We start from the raw sequence: 26,614 nt of genomic DNA on the forward strand, positions 1-26,614 counted from the left end.
AATGGCCAAACGTCAAAACTGCCTTCATCAGCCATCAGGTGTGCTAAATCTGTGGTTCGTTTCAAAAAACCAATTTCTGTAGGTTAGCTTTTCTTAAATCTGTTGCCCATTATCTGTGCTTTTTGTTCTCCTATAATTCCTGCATGCAGGGATGAATATTATATTATTTATTAGTATTATATTATTGTAGACTCACTACGGGTGTCAACAAAAATGTAAAAATAACTTTCGAGTCTTCATACCTTGCCATAATACATTTTCATTATAATGATCTGGTGTTTATAAGTTGTACATTTGACTTCCCGCGTCTGAAAAAGTTGTTGAAATGTACAAATGTAGAACTTTGAATACCTAAAAGGCTTTTTGTCACATGCCGGGGTTTATGAAGTTTCATATCTTATGAAAGCAGAAACAGCTTTTCTGAATCCAGCTGTGAGCATGTCCGGTTGTTTTACTTTAGGTCTGCTGAAGTCAAACTCCAAATACCAGGAGATGGTCTCTGGGCGAATGCACGCAGGGAACCGTAGTGTTTAGGCTGTGCTGAAAACAGCGCTCTGCCCTGCTAGGACTACATTTCCCATCGCGCCGCGCGCTTTTTCTTCCCCCTTTCCTTCCTTCCTGCAGTCTCGGCCCTTCTGCCGTGAAAAGGAGGCTGTGAAGTCTGGGCTGTCCGCCGTCACTGAGCCGATCCTGAACCAGCTCGCAGGTACAGTGGAATGGCAGCAGAGCGCCTGCTGACGGACCGGAGCCCGCGCTCAGCTGTCGTTCCGGGGTCTTGAGCAGCTCGCTACCACCGCTGGAGCCTCGGAGCCTGGAGGAGCCGCGGGTGGAGCTGCAGCCTGTCAGGCCGAGCCGAGCCGAGCTGCTGTCATCTCCCGTCCGTTAATGATGCTCAGCAAGCTGCAGAACTGAAGTATCGGCAACCCGAAAGCAGACCAGAGCATTTTTCACTGCTCCCTCCCCCTCAGGTGAGAATCCGGCTGCACACCTGGAGGTTCACCTGCCCCCCCGAGACACAGCGACTCGCATCGGTTTGGTAGTTGTCCTGTGAGCAGGCTGGACCTGATCAGAGTACAGGTGATCTACCCTGTGACCTGTCATTTCAACGCGATTCCTCCATTTTGATCGGTTAATCAGGTCTTGATGTAACTTGAGGTCCTCGGTGTCTGTCAGCCTTTTGTACAGGCAGGTTTGGGTGGGACTATGGTGCAACATGACCCTGACTGAAGCACACTTTGTGTGGTTTTGGCGCCTGGTCTAAATTTTCCTTGCACATCGCAATGAGCCAGTGCAATGAGTGTCAACACACTGTACAGATTCATACAAATTAAAAGTGTGTGAAGCTGCTTTATGCAAAGCCTGGCAGCAGATAGAGTACTTGAGTTTCTATTGAGGAGGTGGCGTAAATAGGCTTCTTACTGAAAGTGCTCCTGATCACAGAAAGTGCTGAACAGAGGGGTCACACCAAACTGAACATCCTGTACAAACAAAACTCATTTTCCAAAAAAAAAAGAAATATGAAGAATGACTGCAAAACAACTCCAGAGAGGCAAAACAACAGACGGAGGATGAACCTTAAACCCAAACTTAAAACCACACAGACATGCAATAACAACCATGCAGACACAACACTACACAAAAACGCAAAGCAGCCACCAAGGATCTGGGTCCCCTGTGTGGTAGAGGTAGGCCTTTCACGTGTCTGTACCTACGAGCATGTTTGTCTATGGCCCTTCATACCTACAAAACACAGCATCACTGAATGTGACAGGAAACAGAGAAAAACTGCAGTTATTTAGTGAATAGTAATTGTTGATTAGTGTAATATGTGTAAAGTATAACTAACATGAGAAAACTTTGATGGGATAACTCGATAGTTAACTGAGTGCTACGGGGCAGTTTAACACAGCCAAGCCTTCTTTCTTTCTCTGCATTAGCTCGACTAACAAAACCTAAAAGCCCAGCCAGCGATAATGGTTATCAGCATCCTTTGTTATCCAGGGCTTTCAGTTCCAGGCTCTGCGCATGCTCACAGAAAACAGGGAAAAGAAAACGTATCTTTTGACTCTTCCTAAAATAAACCAGAGGGTTCTTATCCTGCTGCTCATCCGCACACTCTTCTCCTCATTCTCATTGTGACGATGATGACAATGCACCATGAGAACTTTCTAAACTTGCTTACACTGAAAATAATCTGTACCCAGACTGACCCAGGGACATTTAGTTTTTACAGAAACTTCTAGAAACAATAGTTTGTCTTTCTTACACACCTTCACATCAGGTTTTAAATAAGTGCATCTCAATAGAATTTAGCTTTCTGACATGAATAAAATCAGTTTTGTCAAATCAGCATGTCATTATCCTCATGAAGATTGAAAATCATCTGATGAATTGGAATCGTCATAGATTAGACTTGCTGGAGGAACTCTGCTGTTTCCATTACTTCTGGCTGTATCTGATTAAACCCTTCCCTGACCATTAGGTAGCCACGGGCATACTAGGCAAAGACAAACACAAGACTGCTCAGAGACAAAAGTGAGAGACTTGGCACTCAGAGAATCGTGAAATAGAAATCTTTGGGAATAGCAAATATGAAGCAGAATGCCGTTAATAGTTGCAGTGCCTGGTGACTATAATCTAGTCCTACTGACACCATAGTATGTTCCTGTTTTTAAATTAAACCTGTGTCTATGGGAGTTGTCAGAAGGTGGTTGGATGAGGCTATGGAGGCATAGGAAGATGGGTTTTAAAAGTTTGACTGGCTAAAGAATAGAATATGTCAAATTTTGTGAACACGCCATCGATTAGTAGTAACCTGAAAGAACAAAGAGACGAAAAGGTCCAGGAACAAAAGAGCTGAGGAGAGTGCCGTACAACCTAAGGGCGAAGCTAAGGATATGCAAGAGCTCGTACAGGAGGAAGCTGGAGACCAAATTCAAGAGGAACAACACAAGGGATGGGTAGAGGGAGGAGGAGCTGAGGTTTAGGTTCTGAGAGATGATGGTTCTCGGCAAGTAGAAGGATTTCAAGTAGGGATGTTCCTGGCGACTGATTTAATAGTCCACTAATGGTGGAAAAAATTTAGACTAACTCACTAGCCTAAAATTAAGAAATAGTCACGTATTAAGGTAGATTTGAGATTTTTAATTGAAAATGTCTTATAACATTTATATTCTTCAATAATGAATCATGCCTTAAACGTGCGGCACCTCGAATGGTGCATTATCAACATTACACGTTATAGACCAGACAGACAAGGGGTTCCACTATGAACCTCTCCTGAATGACTGAACTCTTCACTCTATCGCTAAGGGAAAGCCCATCTACCTTTTTGGAGAAAGCCCTTGTCCGCCACTTGTATCTACTATCATTCACAAAAGATGAGACCAAGATTAACAGATTTATGGCAGTTCTCCACAACAATGCGCCAACTGGTGACAGATGGGTGCAAACATTTAGGACACAATAATTTACCTTCATTGGGTAATTAACATTTTAACAATTGGATTAAATGACTAATCTGTATCGACCAGTGAGAAGACATCAGCAATTAGTCGGCTAAGTCCCTACTTCGAAGTATTCACTGGGCAGGATGATGGGGTCTGTGCGCTCTACTACAAAGTGAGTGTAACATATCCAGGGTATATTTCCATTTTCTGGATTCAGTTACCCTAACATCGGTTGGTGATCAGGTTACACAAAGCTGGTTATCAATTCGATAAGTTAACCCAGAGTTTCCACAGAGACATTGCCAGAGCATTAATGGAAGAACTTCTTTGAGCAGTCTTGTTAGAATGGGGCGTAATCGACACTTTGGAGGAAGTGATTGTTGAAGTTAACTCAGAAAAATTAATTGGAGAGGAAAAAAGCCTAATTGAATATCAATGAAAGTAGCTGTAAATAGTAATACATCTATGACATGGTTATTATTGATTTATAATGGTAAAAATTTTATTTGTCAAGAAATTCACAAAGTCATTACAAGTTAAGGTTAAAGCGATTCTTGGCTCAGCAGAGCTCTGGCCCTTTGTCAGCCTGGCTACAGTGCTGAAGAGAAATCTTGGGCTGTTCGTCTTTTCGTCAGTCAGTGATGAATAGGCCGATGTTCTAGCTTTACATGGGGGCTTTTTTTTTATAGAACTGCAAACTTTTTTTCCAGGCTAATCATTGATCTTCTAAATTTCTGCCATTTTCTCTCCAACTTATGGGCTATTTACTTTAAGGTGTGTCTTTGAGAGTTACACCAGGGAGTGTAGTACCTCTGATTTGAGGCTTTCTTTTCAGAGGACCTACAGTATGTTGAGTTATACGCAGCAAGGGTGTAACACTATTAACAAGATAATCGACTCTGTAGGGGCAGAGTTTACTTGCTTTCTTTGCACTACTTTGGCACATGACATTGAAAAAGATAACAGTGGAAGAACTTGAACTTAATTATGCACTGCAAATTCCATATGGCTGTAACTTGTTTTTGCTTTTTACGGATTTGCTTTCCATGATAAGGTAGCATTAGTCACAACACCCCCAATCAGTAATGTCACTGTTTCATTGAAGATTGATGAAAAAAACATCCTGTTTTATTAATCTGGAATCAGATTAATAAAACAGGGTATCCTTGATGGTGCTGATGGTTTCCACGTTACTGGCATGACAAGGAGCTCCCATATTATTAATCTGGAATCATTTGCCAGTTTTAAGCAAAAAGGTCCTGGTGTGGGTCAGCACTGATGTGTTGCTGTGTTTTCAGTGTCCCTGCAGGCTGCAGCATGGAGCGTACCGGCAGCATACAGCTGGACATCCCAGACTTCAGTAACTCTGTTCTTTCTCACCTGAACCAGCTGCGTGTTCAAGGCCGTCTCTGTGACATTGTGGTCAATGTTCAGGGCCAAAGCTTTCGTGCACACAAGGTCGTACTAGCAGCCAGCTCGCCATACTTTCGGGACCACATGTCTCTGAGTCAGATGAGCACTGTGTCACTGACAGTGATCCGTAATCCATCAGTGTTTGAGCAACTGCTGTCCTTTTGCTACACGGGCCGTCTCTGCTTGCAGCTTGCAGACATCATCAGCTACCTGACAGCTGCCAGCTTCCTGCAGATGCAGCACATTATTGACCGCTGCACCCAAATTCTTGAGGGTATCCACCTTAAGATCAGTCTGGCTGACCTGGACGAAGAGTCCAGGGATGAGGAGGCGGCACGGGGCTCCAGGAATAGTAGGACATTGGAGGCTGTGGTGCGAGGAGGGGGTCACAGTGGTCTGCGGCTGCTTGGCCCACGGGGAGGTACAGAGCCATGTGAAGCAGTCAGTCCAGCAGAAGAGCCACTTAGCCCAGTTCCAGCGGTGGAGCACAGTGGGCTAGAAGGGCCAGGGACCACCAGTGGAAGAGCAGGCAAAGAACCGATACTACGCATCAACCGAGCTGGTCAGTGGTATGTGGAGACCAGCAGTGAACCAGAACGGACCGGCAGCGCTGAGGAGAGCAGCATGGATGGGATCAGGATAAAAACAGAGAGGATGGAGGAATGGATTGGAACAGAAGAGCACCAGGAGGAGGGAGGGCCAGTGGAAGAGGGGGCCACGGTGATGATTGACACATCAGGACGCAGTACACTGGTGACTGGACCGGTAGGAACGCTGGGGGCCCGTAGTATCCAGCCATCCTCCAGCTTCAGCGAGACAGACAGGTGAGTCATAGCTAAGATATTCCTCCATGGTTCACTGACTGGTCTGCAGACACCTGATGATGATGATTTGTGTGTGGGTTTTGTTCCCCTTTCCTTTTAAATTAACTGATTTTTGATGTCAGGTTTAGTCCCACTGGCAGCGTGGTCGTCCTCACAGAACGTCAGAGAGCAAAGAGCGAGTCTCCTAGCAGGGCAGATGAGTTGCGACAGCCAAGCTCACAGGTACAAACACAAACTGTCATAGTTAGTAAGCCAGTAGAGACCAACCTTTTTTTTTCTTTTCTTTTACAGACAACTGAAATTATTAAAACACCATGTTTCTTTTCCATGGATAAGAAACATGGAGGAAGTTACCAGGAAAGAGTCAGCAATATGGAGATCTGTCACATTTGTCCCTGTCACTCTCTTTCACCTTTTCTTGCTCTCTTATGTTACGTTTGACACCTTATTGGGAATGTTTTGTTACACTCAAGGCCAAATGAGGAAGTGCGGTGTTCACACTGAAAGTGAGAGCAATGTGGACTCTTCTAGGGTGGACATAAATCACAGAGAAACACAGTAAAGAAATTTAGATATATGAAGTCAATAATAAATACTTTTTTTAAATTTATATGCATCCTGTTAGTATGTGTTATTTAATTATTAAATACAACTTTACTATATAAGCTTAGTGATATGTAATGATTTACAAAGAAACTGGAAACCAAGTGGCTCGTGGTTACTGGCTTACAAAGTGGTTCTTAAATAGATACAGAGTCTATTTAGTGATTACCAGCCTAGTCATGATAAAGGATCACTAGACTCTTCCTGTAGATATGCAACAACCTAAAGAAAAGCACTGGTTTTTTTTCTGAATCCCATAACAACAAAAATTAAAGTAATGTGTGATCATTTTGTACATCATTGAAAAATGGCAAACTGTTGGCAGTTTCTTACGGACATTAACATACTCAGGTAACGCAAATTTGACCGACAACAGAGAGCGTGATGCAGGAGGACAGTACAATTTGTTCAGGGCATGTTTATCTAAAATGATCTAAAGTCTTATTTGATTCATTCTGTCATGGTGTCCACTATGTTAACGTTTAATTTTGCATTTCATTCTACCCATCAGGGAGAGGAGCATACAACATTTGATATGGGCGGTTATGAGGACTACTTGAGGGAGCAGGTAGGAGATCGCTGGTTCCGCTACAATCCACGCCTCACCTGCATCTACTGCTGCAAATCCTTCAACCAGAAAGGGAGCCTAGACCGTCACATGCGCCTACATATGGGTATAACACCATTTGTCTGCCGCATCTGTGGGAAGAAGTACACCCGTAAAGACCAGCTGGAGTACCATATCCGCAAGCACACTGGCAACAAACCTTTCCACTGCCACGTTTGTGGGAAGAGCTTCCCCTTCCAGGCCATCCTCAACCAGCATTTCCGCAAAAACCACCCAGGCTGCGCACCCCAGGAAGCCCACAGCGCCTCTCCTGAGACTACCACCGCTTCAGTTACATCCAGAGGTGGTCCCAGTGATGAGGCCTCCCCTAGTCAGGAGGAATCTGAAGGTGGAGGAGGTAATAGTGCTGGAGGGCAATATGGAGAGGGTCCCCAAGCCTCTGTTTCTACAACAGGACCAGACTGACCCCAGTGAAGGAAGGAACATGGGGCGGGGGGTGAGTGGGGCAGCATGATCCTGTTGTAACCAAAGCTAACAGGATGTTAAACCCGCTGAAGTCAAAGGACCCCTCAGAGTCTGAAATGAGATTTATCCGCTTTAAACCGCATCTACCTTCACCTACTAAACCGAACAGATTAAGCTAAAATGAAGAAATTCCACACACTCCAACAACCTCATATGCCACAAAGTTCAGTGGTTCTCGTTTGCCTCCGTCTAGTTTATGTTACAGATTTCTACTTTTATATTTACAGGTATTACTGGTCCACAATACAGCATCACAACAGTATGTCTGGTGGAGACTTTGCCAAACTACTCAGTGCCAGTTAAACAATTCAAATCCCTCATATTTGCCTTGAGACAATCTGGAGCCGTTGGATGATGATAATAATAATAGTAGTAGTAATAATAATCTTATGCGTTCTATAAGTGCCATAATGGCGTTAAAAGGTATAGTTGCACAAAAAGGTTCAATGAGAAACTTAAAACTATTTAGCTGACGGTGCATCCCAGTGTGATTGGAGTTTCTGGTCTTTCCCCATTTTCCTGCATTTGGCACGATTCAGGATAGATAAAGTTATTACACTACACACTTTGACACTACGTACATACCTCACTGTACAGCACAAAAAACTGCAGGCACAATCTTCTGTTTCACAATATGACCATCCATCAAAAATTGTAAAATGTATTGCGAGACGGTAGAAAGACGATGTAAGTGGACTGGTTCTCATGTAGCGCTTTTCTACTCTGAGCACTCAAAGCGTTTTATACAACTTGCCTCGTCCACGAATTCACACAAACACTTTGCTGTGTGCTTTCTATCTAACAGTCACACACATTTAAGCGACTTGGGGTTAATATCTTGCCCGTGGATATTTGGATTGGAGATTAGAGCAGCCATGGATCGAACCACCGACCTTCCATTTAGAGGGTGACTTGCTCTACCTCTTAAGTCATAGCCACCCGTGTGTGCCCAATGGAAGAATTTGCAGGTGTAGATGAATATATACTTGGCCGATAAAAATCTGCAAATGTTTAACGTTATTATTTTTGATCGAGAATAGTCAAAAACCCAAATACCTGCATTTTAAAAGAGAGAAGATTTGCCTTCGTCACTGTGAACTAAATTTTTCTTTGGGGAGTATTTTGGGGTTTTGAACTGCTGTATACAAAGTTTTTAACTATTAGTGCATCTCACAAAAATAGAATATGGAGAAAAAGTGTGGCTCTGCTAAGATCCTATTGAAGCTGCTCTGATGCCAACTTCGTGTGGATTTTTGGATCAGGTTTTCACATCTTCCTCGAAAATACTCCATAGAGTCTCTGTGGGGTTTAGGTCATGTGATTTGGCTTGACAATTAAGTAGAGTAATAGCGTTGTTGGCAACCATGTGGTAGTAGTGGTGGAGCTGTAGTCAGGTCAGTCCTGTTGGCAAAGGAAATTTGCACCGGCATCGCTAGATAGAAACATGAACTCTGTTAATGCAGCCGTCTTCCTGGAAGTTTATCCTTTGACATATAAAAACCCTCCACTCAGCCGGCCTTTTCAGCAGTGACCTTCTGTGGCTTACCCTCCTTGTGGTGGATATTAATGATCGTCATGTGGAGAGCCGTCAGGTCAGCAGTCTTCCCCATGACTGTGATTGTGTACGAGTCTGAGACAGATACTGTGGTTTGAATAGAAATTTTCTAAAATGATAAAGACCTCAGTGCAGTATCTCGGACAGTTTGAAATACTCCATTTCTAATTTTCTTGAGCTATAAGCAAACTTCAAAAATGCTTGAAAATATTGACTTTGTGTATAATTAATATAGAATATATGAAAATCACCATTGTGAATGAAATTGCCAAAATAATCACTTTTTCACTGTAATTTTTGGAGATGCAGTAGTATATCCCATTGCCTTCGAATGCAACATAGGTCATGTGACTTATTTGTGTCACATGAAAACTATTACATGCTTTCATGTGACCCTGTGATAAAGTCACAAGTTTGTATGTATGTATGCACAAGTATGGCCCTGAGAATCGAATGCGGACGGCTCCATCAGCCTTCCGCTTCTCTGGATGTACACGGGATGTGTCGTAGAACAAATATTGAGAGGCATTCTCACGCTTCATGCAGGCAAAATGGATGGAAAAATGTCTGTGGGGACTCCAGTCACACTGGGTTAATGAATTTGGCATGAATTGAATAGAACTTCCTTACAATAGTGTTTTTACTGTGGCAGTTGAACTCAGCTTCTACAGCAGGTTTTAGATCACACTTGACCACCAACAAACTCACAGCAGGAAAACTGGACATGGTCCAGCCTCAGATAAGCTACACAGCTCAATTACCTCTCATCACTACGCAATACAGCTGCAGCACAGCACCACCAGGAAGCGCTCTGCTCCACTCCCACAGAGATCTCAGTCACTTTTCTCAGATATTTTTATAAACAAACATGTATTTATTGTTTTTCTTCAGTTTTCTTGGACACTTTCTTGCTCTGACAACGGGTGTGATGGAAGACAGCTTGTTGTTTGAGGAGAACAAGATATTGGGAAGACCCGATCGGTATCTTGTGTGACAGTTAGTGACGCATTTAATCTACTGCACTTACCAACAAGCCTGAGGGGAAAAAAACAGACTGAAACTAAGAGTGAAGAACAGGTGAAGCACAGGCATTCAAGACACCGACACAGTAGAAAGGTCTGCTGAAGTGACTCCAATTATAGTCAGCACACCGAAGTCTAATCAAAATTTATTGCCATCGCTACTGTAAACACAGTGTACAGAGAGACGAGACGACATGGCTCCAACAGCTGTAGTGCAACAAAAAACTACAAACATGACTCGTAGATTAAAAAACAATATAAATGGGGAGAAAGTCTTATATATAAGGGGGCCAGACCCCACTGACATAGCTAGAAAAATGCATTATTATTAAAAAAAAAAAAAACTCACCATAAAGTGTCAGGAAAAGGGAAATGATCTCTTCGGGTCTCCTTTGGGAATACCTCGCCTTAGAACAGGGGTGGGAAACTCCAGGCCTCGAGGGCCGGTGTCCTGCAGGTTTTAGATGTGTCCTTGATCCAACACAGCTGATTCAAATGGCTAAATTACCTACTCAAAACATGTCTTGAAGTTTGTTTGTTTTTTACCGGATAGTAAAGATCATAAAATAATACATTAATATGCTTGCCTTATTTAACCTATTAAAAATATTAGTTTTGTGAGAGTTCAAAAATCCTTCTGTAACTTGTTGAGCACCACAGCACTGCCACAGATGACCTCACCTTCACTCCTGATGTCACAGACATGAAACTGTGACATTTCAGACACTGTTGAGGATAAATGTCTAAACATTCAGAAATGGAGTCTTCACCTAAAAAGGTAGACCACAAAATATATACATCTGAATACATAAACAGAACACGTTACCCGACCTTGGCTTCGTTTTTGTGTACGGAGTGCAGTAGAGGTAATGCGTCACTGACAATAGATGGTTCTGATCTGGATGAACGTTGATTGGATATTGACAAGCCAAACCCTGATAGACCAGATGGATGTAGTGGCCAGGCCATGGAGCTGAACTTCAGAAGCCTCCTGTGATCAGAGTTGACCTGTTGGCGGGCGGGAGCAGGTCGGACTATCTGGCAACCAAAGGAAAGATGGCGTGGCCGTGTGGGCCCCTCAAAACGCCAAAACAACTAAACCTCTTATCAATGAGGGAGAACGAGAAGGTCACAAAGTTTTTGTAACAAGAGAACAATAACAAATCTACACACATTATAAGACAAATGTATTTAAACTACTAAGATGTTTTTGTTTTGTTTTTTAAATATGATTAATGTAAACAAGCTAGGAGTAGGCAGGTAGCACACAGATGGACTGTTACTGTTTTCTTCTACAGAGCTGTGAAACAGATTCTCAGTGGATGGTCAATTTTTTTATGCAAGTGAAGCCAGCGGCTCTGTCCTCAATCGAGTGATTGGAGATTTTGTCCCAGATGCCACTGCAGCCACTGCCGCTAGGCTCACACTTCAGGCTAACCAGGATATCAGGTATACAAACTCTTTTCTTTTATTCAAAGAATTGGATGTTTACCTTTCCCACGTAGCAGTATGCTAACAGCTAAACCTCAGTGCAGTATGCACGCTGCAGAAATAAAACTTACCTGTAAACAAAAAAAAAAGCAGCAGGGAAGGCATCCTCACGAGTCGCCGTAGAGGTCGGCAAAACCAAGACTGGGAAATATGAAACAGAAATGAGCATGGTGACCTCAAGACCTCTTTCCACAGACTGTGTGGATGTCTCCCACAGTCTGGGTCGGTGTTTAAGTATGTGGTGATCTTGCCTCTAACAGATGTTTAAGTTTTGTCTGCTGTGTTGGGCTGGAACGTGACTTTGAGCAGGTGTTTTGAGAGAAATCGCGACTTTTAGAAGCAACCAAAAGGGGCTGAATACAATGACTCGTGCAGGAAATATTGCATAAAATTAAGCAAACATTATTCAATTAAGTTCCATTCAACAGTCACCCCAAGGTGCTGTGTATTGTACCCTACAGAATAACGGGGAAAAGCACATTTATAGAATATTTCATGTTCCATAAAGTGACAATCAAATGATTTTAGCTGCTAATTAATAATCAAATTCTTTGAACAAATTCCCCTAAATGGACATTACTTTTGGAAGGTATTTAGTATTTCAACATGGCTCCATCACATTCAAATCAGGAGCTGATTAAAAACTATTTAAAACCTGCCGTGATTACACAGATTAAACAGTGCAACGTGCTGGGAGGTATGTGACATGACAAAGAGCAGCTCGAGTCATTTGCCTGAACCCGCATCTAGCAGCAGCCAACATGTGACTTTACAGTACATTTGTGTATTTGTGTTATTTCCTGCATCATTTTTTCAGGTCAAATGTATCCATTTTATTGTAGTCTTAACATGTTATGTTAGCAAAATAATGTTAGTCTCAATTTCAATTCAGTTTATACAGCGCCGATTCGCAACAACAGTCTCCTCAAGGCGCTTTATATTGTAAGGTAGACCCAACAGTAATCCATACTCAGTAGGTATTATAGCAGTTGAGGACTTTTAAGTGTGGAACTCTTTAGTTTTGTTGATATAAGGCTAAAAAGAAGACGTTGGCAATTACCTGCTATTTCTTCTTGTGTTTAAACGTGAATTACAAATCCACAGGTACAGGGCTTTCCTGCTGCAGAGTGGGCCTTTTCGGGGTAACAACTAGACATAGGATAGACTGTTTCAGCATTGTATTGCTGTTTCTGGCCATTGACCAACAAAAATGCCTTTTATTTCTGAGAAACCCCACCCAAAAGAAAAAAAAAACTAAAAGAAATGGGTGTGCCACCATTTTTGTAAAATCCCAGATGCATATACTTGTTTTATCATATATAAAGTCCAGTACCAGAAAGCATAGCCCGAAACACTTTTTCACCTTCAATAATATTTTCTGGACTGGTCAGGATTCAGCCCCTCTATTGATTCAATTACCGACATCATGTAGACGATTTAAGACCTGAGCGTTTCTTCGTGTGTTTCATAAGAAATCCGGTTCATTTTGGTTCACTTTGTGTTTTACATTTATCAGGAATTATCCAATGTATAGAAATATTTTTAGAGCAGTGATCACGAGCAGTACTTCAAAGAGACATTTCTGACAAAGAACAAAAGATTCGAGTTGCACATGTTGACCTGTTCCAGCATTAAGACATTAACTTGGGGTTTCCAACCACCATAGATCCAGGAACAAACAGATCGGCCTTCTTTTTTGTGTTTCACCTTCTGTTTCTGCTTCCTCCTCTTTGCTCTGAGTTGAAGGAAAGCAGGGAAGACTTCATGTTTTCACTGAGCAATACATCATTTCAAGTTATTGCTGGTAACAAGCTGCTCCCTTCTGGTTCAGTGTGGTCCTACTTGAGAAATCTACAGCAGGAAAAGTTGGCTTAGAGCTGCATTCAGAAACAACTGCATTTCAAACTTGATCATAAGAGAATTGCTCAACCAAGTCTTTCTCTGCTCAAACATGCAGCATTGACAGTTTGCCTATAAGGCACCAACAACAACCCAATCTTCATGAATCTGTCCAGTGGAAATAGATGCGACAGATTTCAGTCTATATTCAAATTATCATTCTGTTGTACATCAGACTTGTATAGTTATACGCAAAAATATTAAGAAAACCTTGGTAAAGCAAGCAAATGTGTCTCAATTCACCCAAAATGGGTTGTGAAGTGTAGTGAACACTGAACTGTAAGAGGGAAGGTGCTCAACTGAACCAACCTCGGCGAAATGGCCTCGCCTAGCATTCTTAGATGTTGTTCACTCGTTATTTTTTGAAGTAAACTGGCCTGTATCTGCTGTTTGCCCAATCCCTTGGAGTCACAAACAGTCTCTGTCGTTATGCTCAACAACACGAGCGACGCAGTAATGAGTCAGACATGAGTAAATGTTAAGGCTCATCGCAGTGTTCACCGTTACTTCAGCTACGTTTGCTTTAAACACAGGCGGCCCAAATCAGACTTTTCCTCCTCAGTGATTTCTCATGTTCTGATCCGCTTTCATCCTCAAACTGTGAAAAACAGCAGAACCTCCTCATGATCCTCACGTCTTTGAGTCAATCAAGGTTCCAGCTCATTTGCTTTATTCAGAATGCTAAAGTTTAATTCTCTTGTAATAGGTGCAGTCTAAATTTTCTTTTTCCTACCTGGATAAATCCAGTGTTTAGCACATGAATATCCAGTAACATTGACCACAACATGCCTAACCATGAATCTGATCATTTAACTATATTCACGTAATAACTCTTTAATGTTGATTCCTCAGAGTATATCCTAATATATCAATGCAGAAAATAAGTCAAAGTAAACAAATTTTAGATAGTAAATTAACTTTTAATACTGTACTTTTTTTTTTCTTGAAGAGGAAGTACTTAAGTTCTGTAGTAGATGAACCTGAAAGGTTTTATGTGAACATCTTTTATGTTGCATGTCTATTGCTAAATCATGTTGGTGGAGGGTGTGGGAGGGTGGGGGGATGTGAGGCCAAAGGTCAGTTAGTTTAGATAAATGTGAAGATGCTTACTTTCACTATGACCACTAGATCACTCACAGGTTGCATCTCCTTCAAAGGAAATAAAGCACTTTAAGTGACAAATGCCACCGACTCGCCTCTGTCTCCAGCAGCATTCACAAACGTGCGCGTGTGAACGTGACACACACATCTGGAATTCAGCACTACTCTCTCACCTGTTTTCCATGAACATGTTTAGAAGTGCCTCAAACTGAATACTGCAACTACTCCTACTACTACTACTACTACTAAAAATAAAAAAAAAATGTATAAAAATAAAAAAAAGTTTGTTGTTATTGCAGCAAAACGCTCAGAATTAAAGTATTTTAATGCGTTAAGATTTTCTGCTCTTTAATATTTTAAGTTATTGGATGTAAATCCTCTCGTTTCTTGGCACTCTGTCAGGTGTGGATGGGGTTTTTTTTTCCAGTCCTTGTGGAGAATCTGGATGGTTTTCAGTAAGCTGAGTTCGGGCTGACAGGGCAGATGCTTCTTGTCCTTCATGTGGTCTCTTTTCATGTTCAGTTCTTTTTCATCTGAAGCCACGGTGAGTATCTCAAGGCAGAGATATTCAGCAACACTGTTATTTCATTTGTTTTGCATTTATTTACTTAAATCATTTACTGTGGAAACACTTTTGAAAGCTGCATCTTTTCTAAGTCACCCTGATCGCTGATTTGAGACCGGGAAGAGGAGACATGAACCCATCGTCAGGGGTGATCAGCTAGTGGATTCCCGGTGCCGGTCCCAAGCTTGGATAAATCTAACTGCTGTGACGTGTTGTTGGGAAATGAGGGAGAAGCACCAAGGCACCATACACCAGCGGGCTGGCCTGGGAACGCCTTGGTGTTCCCCCGGACAAGCTGGAGGAAGTGGCTGATGAGAGGGAGGACTGTGCTTCTCTGCTTAGGCTGCTGCCACCGCAGATGGATGGATGGAATTAAATGAAATGAAGTTGAAGTTCAGAACAAACGTCTAAAACTTTGGTTAAAAATCAAAAACCCCACTCTTGAGTGTGTAGTGTATAATGTTGTAAAATGAAGTTTGCATTAGCTCCACATCATACAGCACAGTGCCGAATTGTTATGCAGTATATTTACATTTTGAAATATTTATTACTATATTTTTACGATTTGCGGCTTTTAACAAAGCAGTGATCGCTTCATGTGTAGGGTTTTATTGGTTGCAGGGATCAGCCACACGGCCGGTGAATAGCAGTGTGTTGATGATGGACTCTCTGATGAGCAGCAGAAACGGCCGGTCGGCTGTAAAAACCTCCCTGTACGGATTGAAGGAGCGTCCAACGGCTACCACAGCGGTGGCTGCTGCTGCCTCACTGCCCTCCTCATTCACCTGCAACAGCACACACAGTTGCTTATTAACTAAAATTAAAACCTGTGTCTGAGAGATGAACTCGTATAAATGCATCTCTCTGAATTTATATCAACTGTCAGGATACCAATATGGATTTAGATGTTTATGTTTTAATACCAAACGAAATTATATACAAAAAAAGGCCCAAAATAACATTTAAGGGAAAAACATTTTTTCCAAAAAAGGTCTGGAAATTCGAGACAAATCGTTAAAAAAAATAAAATAAAAAAAACATTTAAAATGGAAACACTACCACTCAAATGTGGTCTTTCATTACAGAAGCACCCCTCACCCCTTAGTCCTGATCATAGTATGTAGAAACGTATGTAGCCATCACCCACCAGTTTGTCATGTTTTTTACCATCTCAGGACTGAAATAACCAAGAAAACCTGCAAGCTCATAGGAAAACAATTTCTTTTTATACTTCTGCATTGGCTTTGCTTCTCAGACCTGGAAGCTACGCTGATCATTCGAATACAGTCAATGGTCCCGACCCACACTTGGAAAAAAGGACTTGTATAATGTAAAACATGCTCTAAGTGATGTAGATAGTATTTGACTGACCTCCAGGAAAGCTTTATGGAAGGCATCTGAGATGTAGAGGCCAAAGTTGCTATCCTCCAGCATCCCTGAAACACAGAAGGAATTTTGTGGTTTTTCTTAACTGTTCATTTATAACTGCCATAATCAAAACCAACAACAGGTCAAGTTGACCTTTTCTGCTTCCCTTCTATATTCAGAATAAAAACGCAGACCACTTAGAAACCATGAAAACACACCATGCTGCAGGGTCTCCTCCATTTATGTTTGCATCAAAACCTGATTTAAATGACATGAATCTTCAGTAAATAATATAATTTGGTCTTTGGAGAGAGTCTTCCTTTCGTCTTGATGCATGCTCAATCATCCAGGTAAGTAAATCCCCCAAAGTTGATTCTGTTCATCTGGACGTAGCGTTTTCAGTGGGAGAAATGTTTCGTCACTCATCCAAGTGACTTCTTGAGTCTCCGCTGACTGCAGGTTTCCCCAAATTCCAAACATGTTCAGACTGTTAAATGTTTGGACCAAATGTATCATGTTTGACCAGATTGACCAAATATAATTGAATAACATGTATAACAATTATATTTGAGTATGTAATGATATAATCAAAAATAATACTCAAATTCACTTTTAATTCAGTTGATGTGAACTTTGGACTGAGATCCAAAGTTCAGGTTTAAGTACCTGGCAGGCTGGCCTTGTCAGAGCTGAACAGGTCAGTCAATCCCATTTCCTTAAGCTTCTCCTTCAAGCTGAAGCTGTGCTCCACCTTAAAGCGAGGGACCTCAACAGAGACAGTTGTTTCCTTTATCTGATCCAACCAACTGTTCAGTTTTGCCAGGTCCAGAGTCTCCTCCACCTCAACAAACAAGTACACATAGCACAGAGGTGAAGTACAACAGCAATGAAATATGCACCAGTCAACATTTGACTCTTAAATTACTACATATCTTTAAAAAGGCATTTTTTCTGTAGTTCAAGAATAAAGAAAAAGTAGCAGGACAAAAGACCAAAAGTTTTTATTTGTTATTTACATTCTGCATTTCTGCTTAATGTAATAATGATTCCTTTTTAATTAGTATTATGGCCACTTTAAGTGTGAAATAACTAGTAGGAGTAGCAGGGGCCCTGGTTCAATTCTGACCTGAGGCCACTAATTGTGTGTCTTTCCCCATTTGCTTTCTCCCTGCTTTCCTATGTGTCTTCACTGTACTATTCAATGAAGGCAAAAGAGCCCAAAAGTTTCGTTAAAAACAATAATAAGCAGCATCAGTGTAGGTCTGATAGCAATTATAATTATCTTATCATTTTTAAACTGCTCTTTTCCATGTTGTGTGAAAGGGACAGAAAATGTTATGGTTGTATTTTTCTAAGTCCTTTATAACTGAAACATAATTATAAACAGTAGACAAGATGAGCTGAAAACACAGACGGGTTACCTGACTGAGTGTGGTGTCTCTGCTTGGCAGGATGATCACCATGGTGATGTCGTCTCCACGATATGGCATCTCCAGCAGCTGCACATGATCATCAGGGAAATACTTGTACCTGAACTTGGTCTGCTGGTACATCATGTTGACGGAGCAGGTGCGACTCTCACTGACATGGAAGTCTGTGTTGAACACCTGGTCTTTATCAAACTTGTTCTTCCACTGACCCTAAGAGGCAGAAAGTGTGCTCACTTTCTTATATTATACAAGCTCCCTGTTGGCTCACTCCAAGTCTGACAATTCTGACGTTCCCACCTGACCCCTGACCCATGTTTAATGAATGCATATCCCTTGATACTGATACTGAGAGTTTAGAGAAAGCAATTATGCTGTGTGTTTCCCTCCATACCATCACCCCCAACGATTTAGCGTTCTGTGCCTGTAGCTGAAAATGTATGTGGCTGTACTGAAAACATTAGGAGGGTTCAAAAACCACTTAAAAGGCTTCGTAACTTCACTAAATCAAATAAAGTACACGTCCAAAAAGAAAAAGCTGGTTCATAGACTGAACTGGAGCGTGCCTTATCCTCACTACATGAAATTTACTCACTGAGACATAAGCAGACTCAAGAAAGTGGAAGCTATAACACGCCCATCAACCACTAATCCAAGCACTGCACCAATGTGTTGCCCAGAGATTAAATTCCTGTTGTTTTACATCTTTAAAAACCTTATTTCAATCTCAGATCTTAATCTTAAAATACAAAGTTTCAATGGGTAAGGTGTTTTAGAGTGAGAAAAAAATGTAATATGGATTTTAGGAAATGCAGCGATATTTCCATTAGAATTCCATGTTTTGAGATGATGGTCCTGACTAACATATAAATATTCCTTTCTAGTTACTTTCTATAAGGATATTAGAAAGTGTAAAAACAAGGAAGAACTTTTTACATTTTGATCAAATTGCAGCATTCATATAGCACCAAATCACAATGACAGCTGCCTCAAGGCACTTTACAGGTACAAACCCTGCAATAATGATGTATGGAGCATGCAGACAAAAATAATTTAGTTTGAGCTGCAGTATTTGGTATTCAAGTACCTTAAAGTAGATGGTGTTCACAAGCACCAGGACTGTGGTGCGATCCAGGGACCCAGCTGGCAGCGTGTCCTGTATTCGGTTCTCTGTCTTGTTGGAAATCCAGTTATTGATGGTGACCCGTGCGTTCTCTGGGTTCTCCTACACCACAGACACAAGGTTATCAGTATAACTGGTGTAAGACAGATCAATGCCCTTTTGTGAATAATGCTAAATTTGCAATCTCAGCCTCCCTAGAGATTTAAGGAAAATGGGATTTTAATGTTAACTATGTAAAGGTGCCGTATACCTTAAACTGAGCGAGGCAGTTTCTGTTTCACACCACTCCCAATCCTAATCAGTACAAAGTTTTTTTCTAAGCCTGACTTTCCTGAATTTTAAAGTATCCAGATGTTCAAACTAAATAGTTCACATATATACTATATATTGATACAATATAAAGGTCCACCCACTATCTTTATAAGCTTACAGTGTGAATATATTTGCTACACTGGGGGATCCAGGCTTCCAGGCTTGCTGGTTCAGTTAATCATCTCATCAGTATAAACTGTTTGTATTTGTGCGACTGGCTTTCTGGAAACTCGACAGCTGTCGTAAGTCGGTGTGGTCGAAATCAAACCTCGAAGCGTTTGACCTCTCAAAAATCAACCTGAAGAAAAGACAAAGGCCATAACGACCAACCACTCTACTCTGGGCTACTGTAGGATGTCGATTCTTTGACTATTATTATTATTCATATTTGGCAGCATCATAAATTCTAGGCTCCAGAGTTCAAAGTTGTCTCAAATTGAGTTCTTTTCATTTTTACCTTGAAGTTGAGAGGCAGCAGTTTGGCTCCGTACACTGTCTCGCTAATGTTCTGGTATGTCTCGTTGAAGGTTAATGATTTGTCTCCAAACAGTCGGTTGGCAGATATTAGTTCAGTGGTTTCATCCTTCTTTCTGTACAGACGGCAGTTGAGTTTGGCAAAGAAGAAATGGACCTGATCCGATGTCTTTTCTTTGATGGTATCAAACTCAAATACCTGCAGAAAATCAAAAGTTTATTTTGAGCTACAAAATTGGGATAGCTGTGGCTCTGGGGGTAGAGGGAGTTATAATAATAATAATAATAATGGATTGCATTTATATAGCGCTTTTCAGGACCCCTCAAAGCGCTTTACAATACCACTATTCATTCACTCTCACATTCACACACTGGTGAAGCAAGCTACAGTTGTAGCCACAGCTGCCCTGGGGCAGACTGACAGAGGCGAGGCTGCCATATCGCACCATCGGCCCCTCTGGCCAACACCAGTAGGCGGTAGGTGAAGTATCTTGCCCAAGGACACAACGACCGAGACTGTCCGAGCCGGGGCTCGAACCAGCAACCTTCCGATTACAAGACGAACACCCAACTCTTGAGCCACGATCGCCCCGTTTCTTGTTAGTTATCTACTAACAAGAAAGGGATTTGATCCCTGGCTCCTCCAGCCTGCATGGCAAAATATCCTTGGGCATGACACTGAACCTCGAGTGGCCCCCAGTGCATCCATCAGAGTGTAAGTGTGTGAATGTTGGGTTAAAAGTGCTTAGGTACAGAAAAAAGTAATTGTATGAATGTATGTGAGTGTGCACTGGGAGCATCAGAAGCCCTAGGATAAGCAGAGGCTGAGGATGAGTGTGATTACTGGGGGTGAAGTCACAGTTGCAGGTCCCTGGTGTGGTTGAGCTATATAAATAAAATTTACTAACTTAACTGAAAGTTTTTCTCACAGTCTTGAGATGCTGGAGCAGCTTGTTATCCTTTTAAGAATATTCGAAAATGCATGAAAAACCCATTTTCATGTGCTTTGTGGAGTCGGAGGAGACCTTCGACTGTGTCTCATGGGATCCTGTGGGAGGTGCCACAGAAAGTCCTCATTGCTGTCAGTAAGATGGTCTTGTTCCTGATGAGTGTTGAACTTTTTCCAGCTTTGTCTTTGTCACAACTTCTGTTCATTTTTTTATGGACAGAATTTCTAAGTATTACCAAATGGTGAAAGGCTTTGGCGGTCTCAGAATATAGTCTCTGGCTTTCAGGATTGACGTAGATATATTACACCTCCCACGTCTTAGGGCACGATTCTCAGCTGGAAAAGGGTGAAGCTCTCACTCCAGATCAGGAACAAATTGCCACCTCAAGTATCTAAGCAAGTATCTTTCGGGTCTTGTTCAAAAGTGAGTGGAGAGGGGAGATTGGGGATGGTTTGTGGCTGCTTCTGCACTAATGCTGAAGCTGTACAGGTATGTTGTGGTGTGTGAGTGTAAAAGCGATTTACGTCCCCATCCTCATCTATGGTAATGAGCTCTGGATAGTGACTGAAAGAATGAGATCATGGATACAAACTGCCAAAATTAGTTTTCTCTGAAGATTGGCTGGCCTTTCTCTTATAGTTCAGAAAGTTTGGAGGGACTCCGAGTACAGCTGCTATTCTCCCACATTAAAAGGAGCTAGGTGAGGTAGTTTGGGTATCTGACTAGGATGCATCTCTTGCGTGAGGTGCTTCGTCTACCAGGCCATGTACAACCCTTTTAAATAAACAATCAAGATATGATTGTAGTGCAGACTTTCAGCTTTAATTCAAGTAGGTCAATTAACTGTGAATTAACTGTTTGTGAATTACAACCATTTTTATGCATACTCCCTGAATTTTTACAGGCTCAAAAGTTATTGGACAGTTTAATGAAAAGCATTTTCATGGCCCAGCAAGACCTCTTCCCCTGGTATTGCATGATAAAACTAGGCAGATTGTAAAACCTGGAGTTGATACCAAGTGCTAAACTTCCATTTCATAGTTTTAAATTGAAACTTTCGATATGTGGTCTGAAAGATATCTGAAAGATAGCAAAAGCTCTACAGGTTGCCAAATAAACAGTCACGTGCTTAAAAAGGCATGCTCTGGCCAGCTCAGTAACACCAAAAAGCCTAGAAGACCACGAAAACCCAAGAGTCAAGAATACTTTTTGGTATCTCCCCTGGTTAAGTGTGGGACCCTGGGTTCGATTAAACCCCCAGACCATTTCCTACACTCACACTCGCTATCGCCATACTTTTCATACTCTCTAGTATGTAAGTAAGTATCCTGGGGTCTTGTTCACGTGTGAGTTAAGAGGGCGAATGAGGACGGTCCTCTCTACGGTCCTCTCCCATAAAGGCAGACAGAAGAAACCAGGATGAACTGGTACCAGAATGATGGAAAGAAAACATTATAAAGAAGGAGAGAAACAGCTCATGATCTGAAGCAGACTGTCCCATAATGCCATGGGTATGTGGTGCCAGTGGTAAATGGACTGGTACTTATATTGCTCCTTTCTACTCAATTGTGACCCCTCAAAGGATATTCTAATACAAGTCTCATTCACTCAATCACATACACACATTCATGCAGTGCTTTTATCTATACTTAAGCACTTTTATCTAAAATTCAGAGACACACTCCAATGAATAGGGGAACTGAGGGGTATCTTGCCCAAGGACACTTCAACACGTGGACTGTAGAATAAAGGACTGATTCACCGACGTTCCGATTGATAGACAACCCACCTGAACCACTCCAAACAGAAACTGCTATCACTGGTAAGATTTTAGTTTCTATTCAAAGACTGAATTCAGGCAAATATAGCGGCTCACTGAATGTGTGAGTCTGTCTGCTGCAAAGATTTCTGCTGTTTTGACTCGTCAACACATATATTGCGTGAAACATATTGCTTCAGTCCTGTGTAAAAATGGACAGACTAACTTTCAAAACTAAAACAGGTGAAGACAGAATTATTAGTCACCCTACGAAAATGTAATTTAAAAAAAAAGTATTTCCCAAGTGTGCTTTTAACAGAGCAGATGATAGCATTTCCAACATACTAGTTTCCTTCAGAAAGCATAAATTATTTCTATTTGCACACAATAACATCATTATCATGATGTTATCATGATCATCATCATATTGCAATGCTAAAAGTCAAACGTGTATCTTTTTTTGCTGGATAGCAGCCTGCAGTTCTTCACCAGGAGCGACGTATGTTTGGGTTGTTGTTGCGCTGGAAGGCAATGCAATGACTGAGACCCAGTTTTCATACGGATTCTTTGACGTTTTCTGTCAAAATCTTCATATATCCTTTCTTTATAATTGCCCCCATCTAAATGAGATTCCCAGTTCAAAACAGAGAGAAGCATTCCCACAGCATAACACTCCCACTACTGTTTCACTGTGCAGATGGTGTTCTTAGATTAAAGTTATGTTTTGATTTATGATTTATTTGAAATGCTTTATTATTAGAAAATAGGGAAAAGCTCTGTTTTAGCACGCTGATCATTTTAATGCACATAAAGCTGGATGTTAAGACCTACCAATACTGGTAAATTTTGTTTTTTTCTGAAATTATTTTAATATTGTGTGCAAACAGAAATGATTTATGATTCAAAATGCTATATTGAAAATCCCTTTGTCTGTTAAAAAAGCACTTGGGAAAATTTTGACAAAAGCTTTGGGGTGGGGGTGCGGTTGTCTTCATCTACAACTAAAGGATCACAATGATGCAGCATTTCACCTTCATGATCTGCTTCAGCGTTTCATTGCAAGCTCCGAGTTTGGTCATGGCGAATGCGGTGGAGACGCTGATGGGGGACATGAAGATGTTAGACTCGGGGCTCCTGCCAAGAGCCAGCTGTTTGTACAGTGACAGACCAAAGCGTCCATTGGCCTTTGACAGTTCCCATACTCGGGGATTGGTGAAGTTAGGGACTGCCTCAGGCTCCAGCGATGGTCCCTCAGAGAACTCAGGGCTGCGATAGACACAGTATGGCTCCAGAGAGAGGTCCTTGGGTTTGGCAGAGCAGATGTCTATAGCGATGGCAACAGAGAGGAATGGCAGGAACACCAGAACCAACAGGCAATCGGCAAACCTCATCCTGGAAAAAGGACGAGCAAGAAGTGAGCTTATAATATTGCAGCTCAGTCCATTTGACTTCAGTTTTCTAAGTTTTTATTGGAAGTCTGCCAATTTCAAGCACAAGACCTTTTTATTACCACATACAATTGAGTGCATTTTTCATAAGTCAGAATGAAATCAACAGTAGGTAACTCTCTTGAAAGAGTGTAAAACAGCTAACTGATCATACGCATAGGAATGTTTTATTTGACGAGTTTCAGTTCGGGAAGGTTACAGATGATCTTCTTATGGCCTCTGACAGTGGGGGTCATCTCTGTGCTTGTCCTGCTAGACCTCAGTGCAGAGTTTGATACTGTTGACCATAATATTTTGTCACAGAGATTAGAGCATGCTGCAGGTATTACAGGTGCTGCGTTGCAGTGGTTTGTATCATATCTATCTAATAGACTCCAATTTGTTCATGTAAATGGAGAGTCTTATTCACACACCAAGGTTAATTATGGAGTTCCACAGGGTTGAGTGCTAGGACCAATTCTGTACACATTAAACATGCTTCCCTTAGGCAGTAACATCAAAGGCATAGCATAGCATAGCATTTTTCACTGCTATGCAGATGACAAACAACTGTATCTATCCATGAACCCAGATAACACAAACCAATTAGTTTAATTGCAAGAAAATCCTAAAGACATAAAAACCTGGATGAACTCTAATTTCCTGCTTCTAAATTAAGACAAAACCCCTAAACGTCTAACCAGTATCTAACCAGATACTTACTTTGGATGGCATTATCTTGGCCTCCAGTAACACTCTGAGGAACCTTGGAGTTGTTTTTGACCAGGACATGTCCTTCAATGCACATATTAAACAAATATGTAGGACTGCTTTCTTCAGTTTGCACAACATCTTTAAAATTAGAAATATCCTGTCTCAGAGTGATGCTGAAAAATTAGTTTGTGCATTTAATCCTTCTAGGCTGCACATTTGTCATTATTATCAGGATGTCCTAAAAACTCTGTGAAAAGTCTTCGGTTGATCTAAAATGTTGCAGCAAGAGTCCTGAAAGAGAGAGCATATTTCTCCCATACTGGGTTCTCTTGTTGGCTCCCTGTTAAATCCAGAATCAAATTTAAAATCCTTATCATCACATACAAGGTCTTAAATAATCAGTCCCATCTTTTCTAAAAGACCTCATATTACATATAACCCCAATAGAGCATTTCACTCTCAGACTGCAGGGTTACTTGTGGTTCCTATGGGATATAAAAGTAGAATGGGAGGCAGAGCCTTCAGCTTTTAGCCCTCTCTTCTCTAAAACCAGCTCTCAGTTTGGATTCAGGAGACAGACAGCCTCTCTACTTTTAAGATTGAGTTAAAATGTTCCTTTTTTTGATAAAGTATATAGTTAGGGGTCAATCAGGTGACCCTGAATCCTCCCATAGTCAGGTTGCTGGGGGAGTGTTTCTTCTTCACTCACTATGTGTTTATACACAACTCTGCTTTTTGTCATTAGTTATTATTCATCTCTGGCTCTTTTCCACAGCATGGCTTTGTCCTGTCTCCCTCCCCTCACTCCCAATGGGTCGCAGCAGATGGCTGCCCCTCTCTGAGCCTGGTTCTGGCAGAGATTTCTTCCTGTTAAAAGGGAGTTTTTCCTTCCCAGTGTCACCAAGGGGTTGTTTATATGGGTTCATTTAATTGTTGGGATTTTCTCTTTTTTTTCCTCTATATTCTTGTAGGGTCTTCACCTTTGGTGCTATATAAACAAAATTTAATTGAACTGTAGTTTTGTGTAGTAGTAGTAGAAGTGTAGTAGACTCTGTAATTGGAATATAGTTTATTGATGTACTGTATGTACATATATGGATGTATATACCAACTTTTCCACTGATCTATTATTTTGTATGTCTTTTATAGAATGAACATACACTATTAGAATAACAACAAGACAAACAGAATAGAGTTCCTTCCATCTTTGTCATCTTCAACTGCTCATTTGTACAAAGCTGGATCTTCTATCCACCGTCAGCTCTTTTAGACAAACTTTCCAAACACTGCTAGCACAGAGACAAAACGCAATCTAAGAGAGAACTAAAATAATCCCAAAGCCAATAAACTTCATATAACACAAAACACCAGGAACATGTCGAGCATTAACTTTGCTAAAAACAGCAGCCAGGATCAACAAAAATACAATATACTCTTTAAACATCAATACTGAATACAAGGATAGCATAAAGTCACAAGTGTGTAAAGTTCAAAACAACCAGAAACATTTTCCCTATCAATCATCGATCGATCATCAACATTTTTAAAATGAGACATTTCCTTCACTAAAGCATGTTTGCTGTGTGGCATCACAAACACGATATTCTACTCTAGTCTACCATATGCATATTTCACTGTTATAGCAGAAAAAGAATAAAATTAAAGATTGGGTCTTACTTGACCAGGTAGAGCCGTGAGTGTTCACACAGGCAGATTTGTGCGGTTTGAGCTGAACTCAGGTCAGTGTCCTGCAGAGCACACAAACAGCAAATCAACCTTTGAGACATTGATCCACTGTTAGTCAGAACAGTCTGCAGCCATCAACAGAAAGACGCATTCGCCCACACAATGACGACTGGAGCAGTCATCCCACAACAAAACATCCTTAGAAAAACAAATTCTTTACCACTACTGGAACAAAATGTCTTCTTATGATCACAAATCACATATTTAAATATTCGATTTTATGAAATATTTTAAGAAACAATTCTTGGAAAATGTTACATTTGAATTAAAACAGGTTTGACATGGTGAGTCACCTCAGT

The 26,614-nt window shown here is 41.2% G+C and overlaps 2 protein-coding genes across 3 annotated transcripts; one reads left to right on the forward strand and one right to left on the reverse strand.

Moving 5' to 3' along the window:
- The first annotated feature begins 440 nt into the window (after nt 1–440).
- Nucleotides 441–14,531, forward strand: zbtb37 (zinc finger and BTB domain containing 37). Of its 2 annotated transcripts, none has more exons than XM_040048561.1 (4): nt 441–968; nt 4,748–5,686; nt 5,809–5,908; nt 6,801–14,531. In XM_040048561.1, the coding sequence occupies exons 2-4, from the start codon at nt 4,767–4,769 to the stop codon at nt 7,320–7,322; spliced, it is 1,542 nt and encodes a 513-aa protein (XP_039904495.1). In that variant the 5' UTR covers nt 441–968; nt 4,748–4,766; the 3' UTR covers nt 7,323–14,531. The 2 variants fall into 2 exon arrangements, with proteins under 2 accessions (XP_039904495.1, XP_039904496.1); XM_040048562.1 differs by lacking the exon at nt 441–968 and adding an exon at nt 987–1,077.
- A 333-nt stretch (nt 14,532–14,864) lies between these two features.
- serpinc1 (serpin peptidase inhibitor, clade C (antithrombin), member 1) lies at nt 14,865–26,317 on the reverse strand. Its single transcript, XM_040048564.1, has 8 exons — nt 26,247–26,317; nt 23,460–23,820; nt 19,703–19,918; nt 18,898–19,035; nt 17,805–18,023; nt 17,050–17,224; nt 16,387–16,451; nt 14,865–15,800 (listed from the first exon to the last, which is right to left on the reverse strand). Exons 2-8 carry the CDS (start codon nt 23,817–23,819, stop codon nt 15,624–15,626), a joined length of 1,350 nt encoding a protein of 449 aa, XP_039904498.1. The 5' UTR covers nt 23,820; nt 26,247–26,317; the 3' UTR covers nt 14,865–15,623.
- Nucleotides 26,318–26,614: the final 297 nt, after the last annotated feature.

Source organism: Simochromis diagramma, unplaced genomic scaffold (assembly GCF_900408965.1).
Source record: "Simochromis diagramma unplaced genomic scaffold, fSimDia1.1 OVJJ01000557.1, whole genome shotgun sequence".
Lineage (NCBI taxonomy): Eukaryota > Metazoa > Chordata > Actinopteri > Cichliformes > Cichlidae > Simochromis > Simochromis diagramma.

Coding starts and splice junctions, on each gene's coding strand:
- serpinc1 (XM_040048564.1), bottom strand. CDS start 23,819: ATGAGGTTTGCCGATTGCCTGTTGGTTCTGGTGTTCCTGCCATTCCTC. Junction 18,024..18,897: donor TGAACACCATCTACTTTAAG/GTACTTGAATAC, acceptor TCTGCCTCTTAG/GGTCAGTGGAAGAACAAGTT. Junction 15,801..16,386: donor TCCATAAAGCTTTCCTGGAG/GTCAGTCAAATA, acceptor GTGCTGTTGCAG/GTGAATGAGGAGGGCAGTGA.
- zbtb37 (XM_040048561.1), top strand. CDS start 4,767: ATGGAGCGTACCGGCAGCATACAGCTGGACATCCCAGACTTCAGTAAC. Junction 5,687..5,808: donor AGCTTCAGCGAGACAGACAG/GTGAGTCATAGC, acceptor TTTTGATGTCAG/GTTTAGTCCCACTGGCAGCG. Junction 5,909..6,800: donor TGCGACAGCCAAGCTCACAG/GTACAAACACAA, acceptor TCTACCCATCAG/GGAGAGGAGCATACAACATT.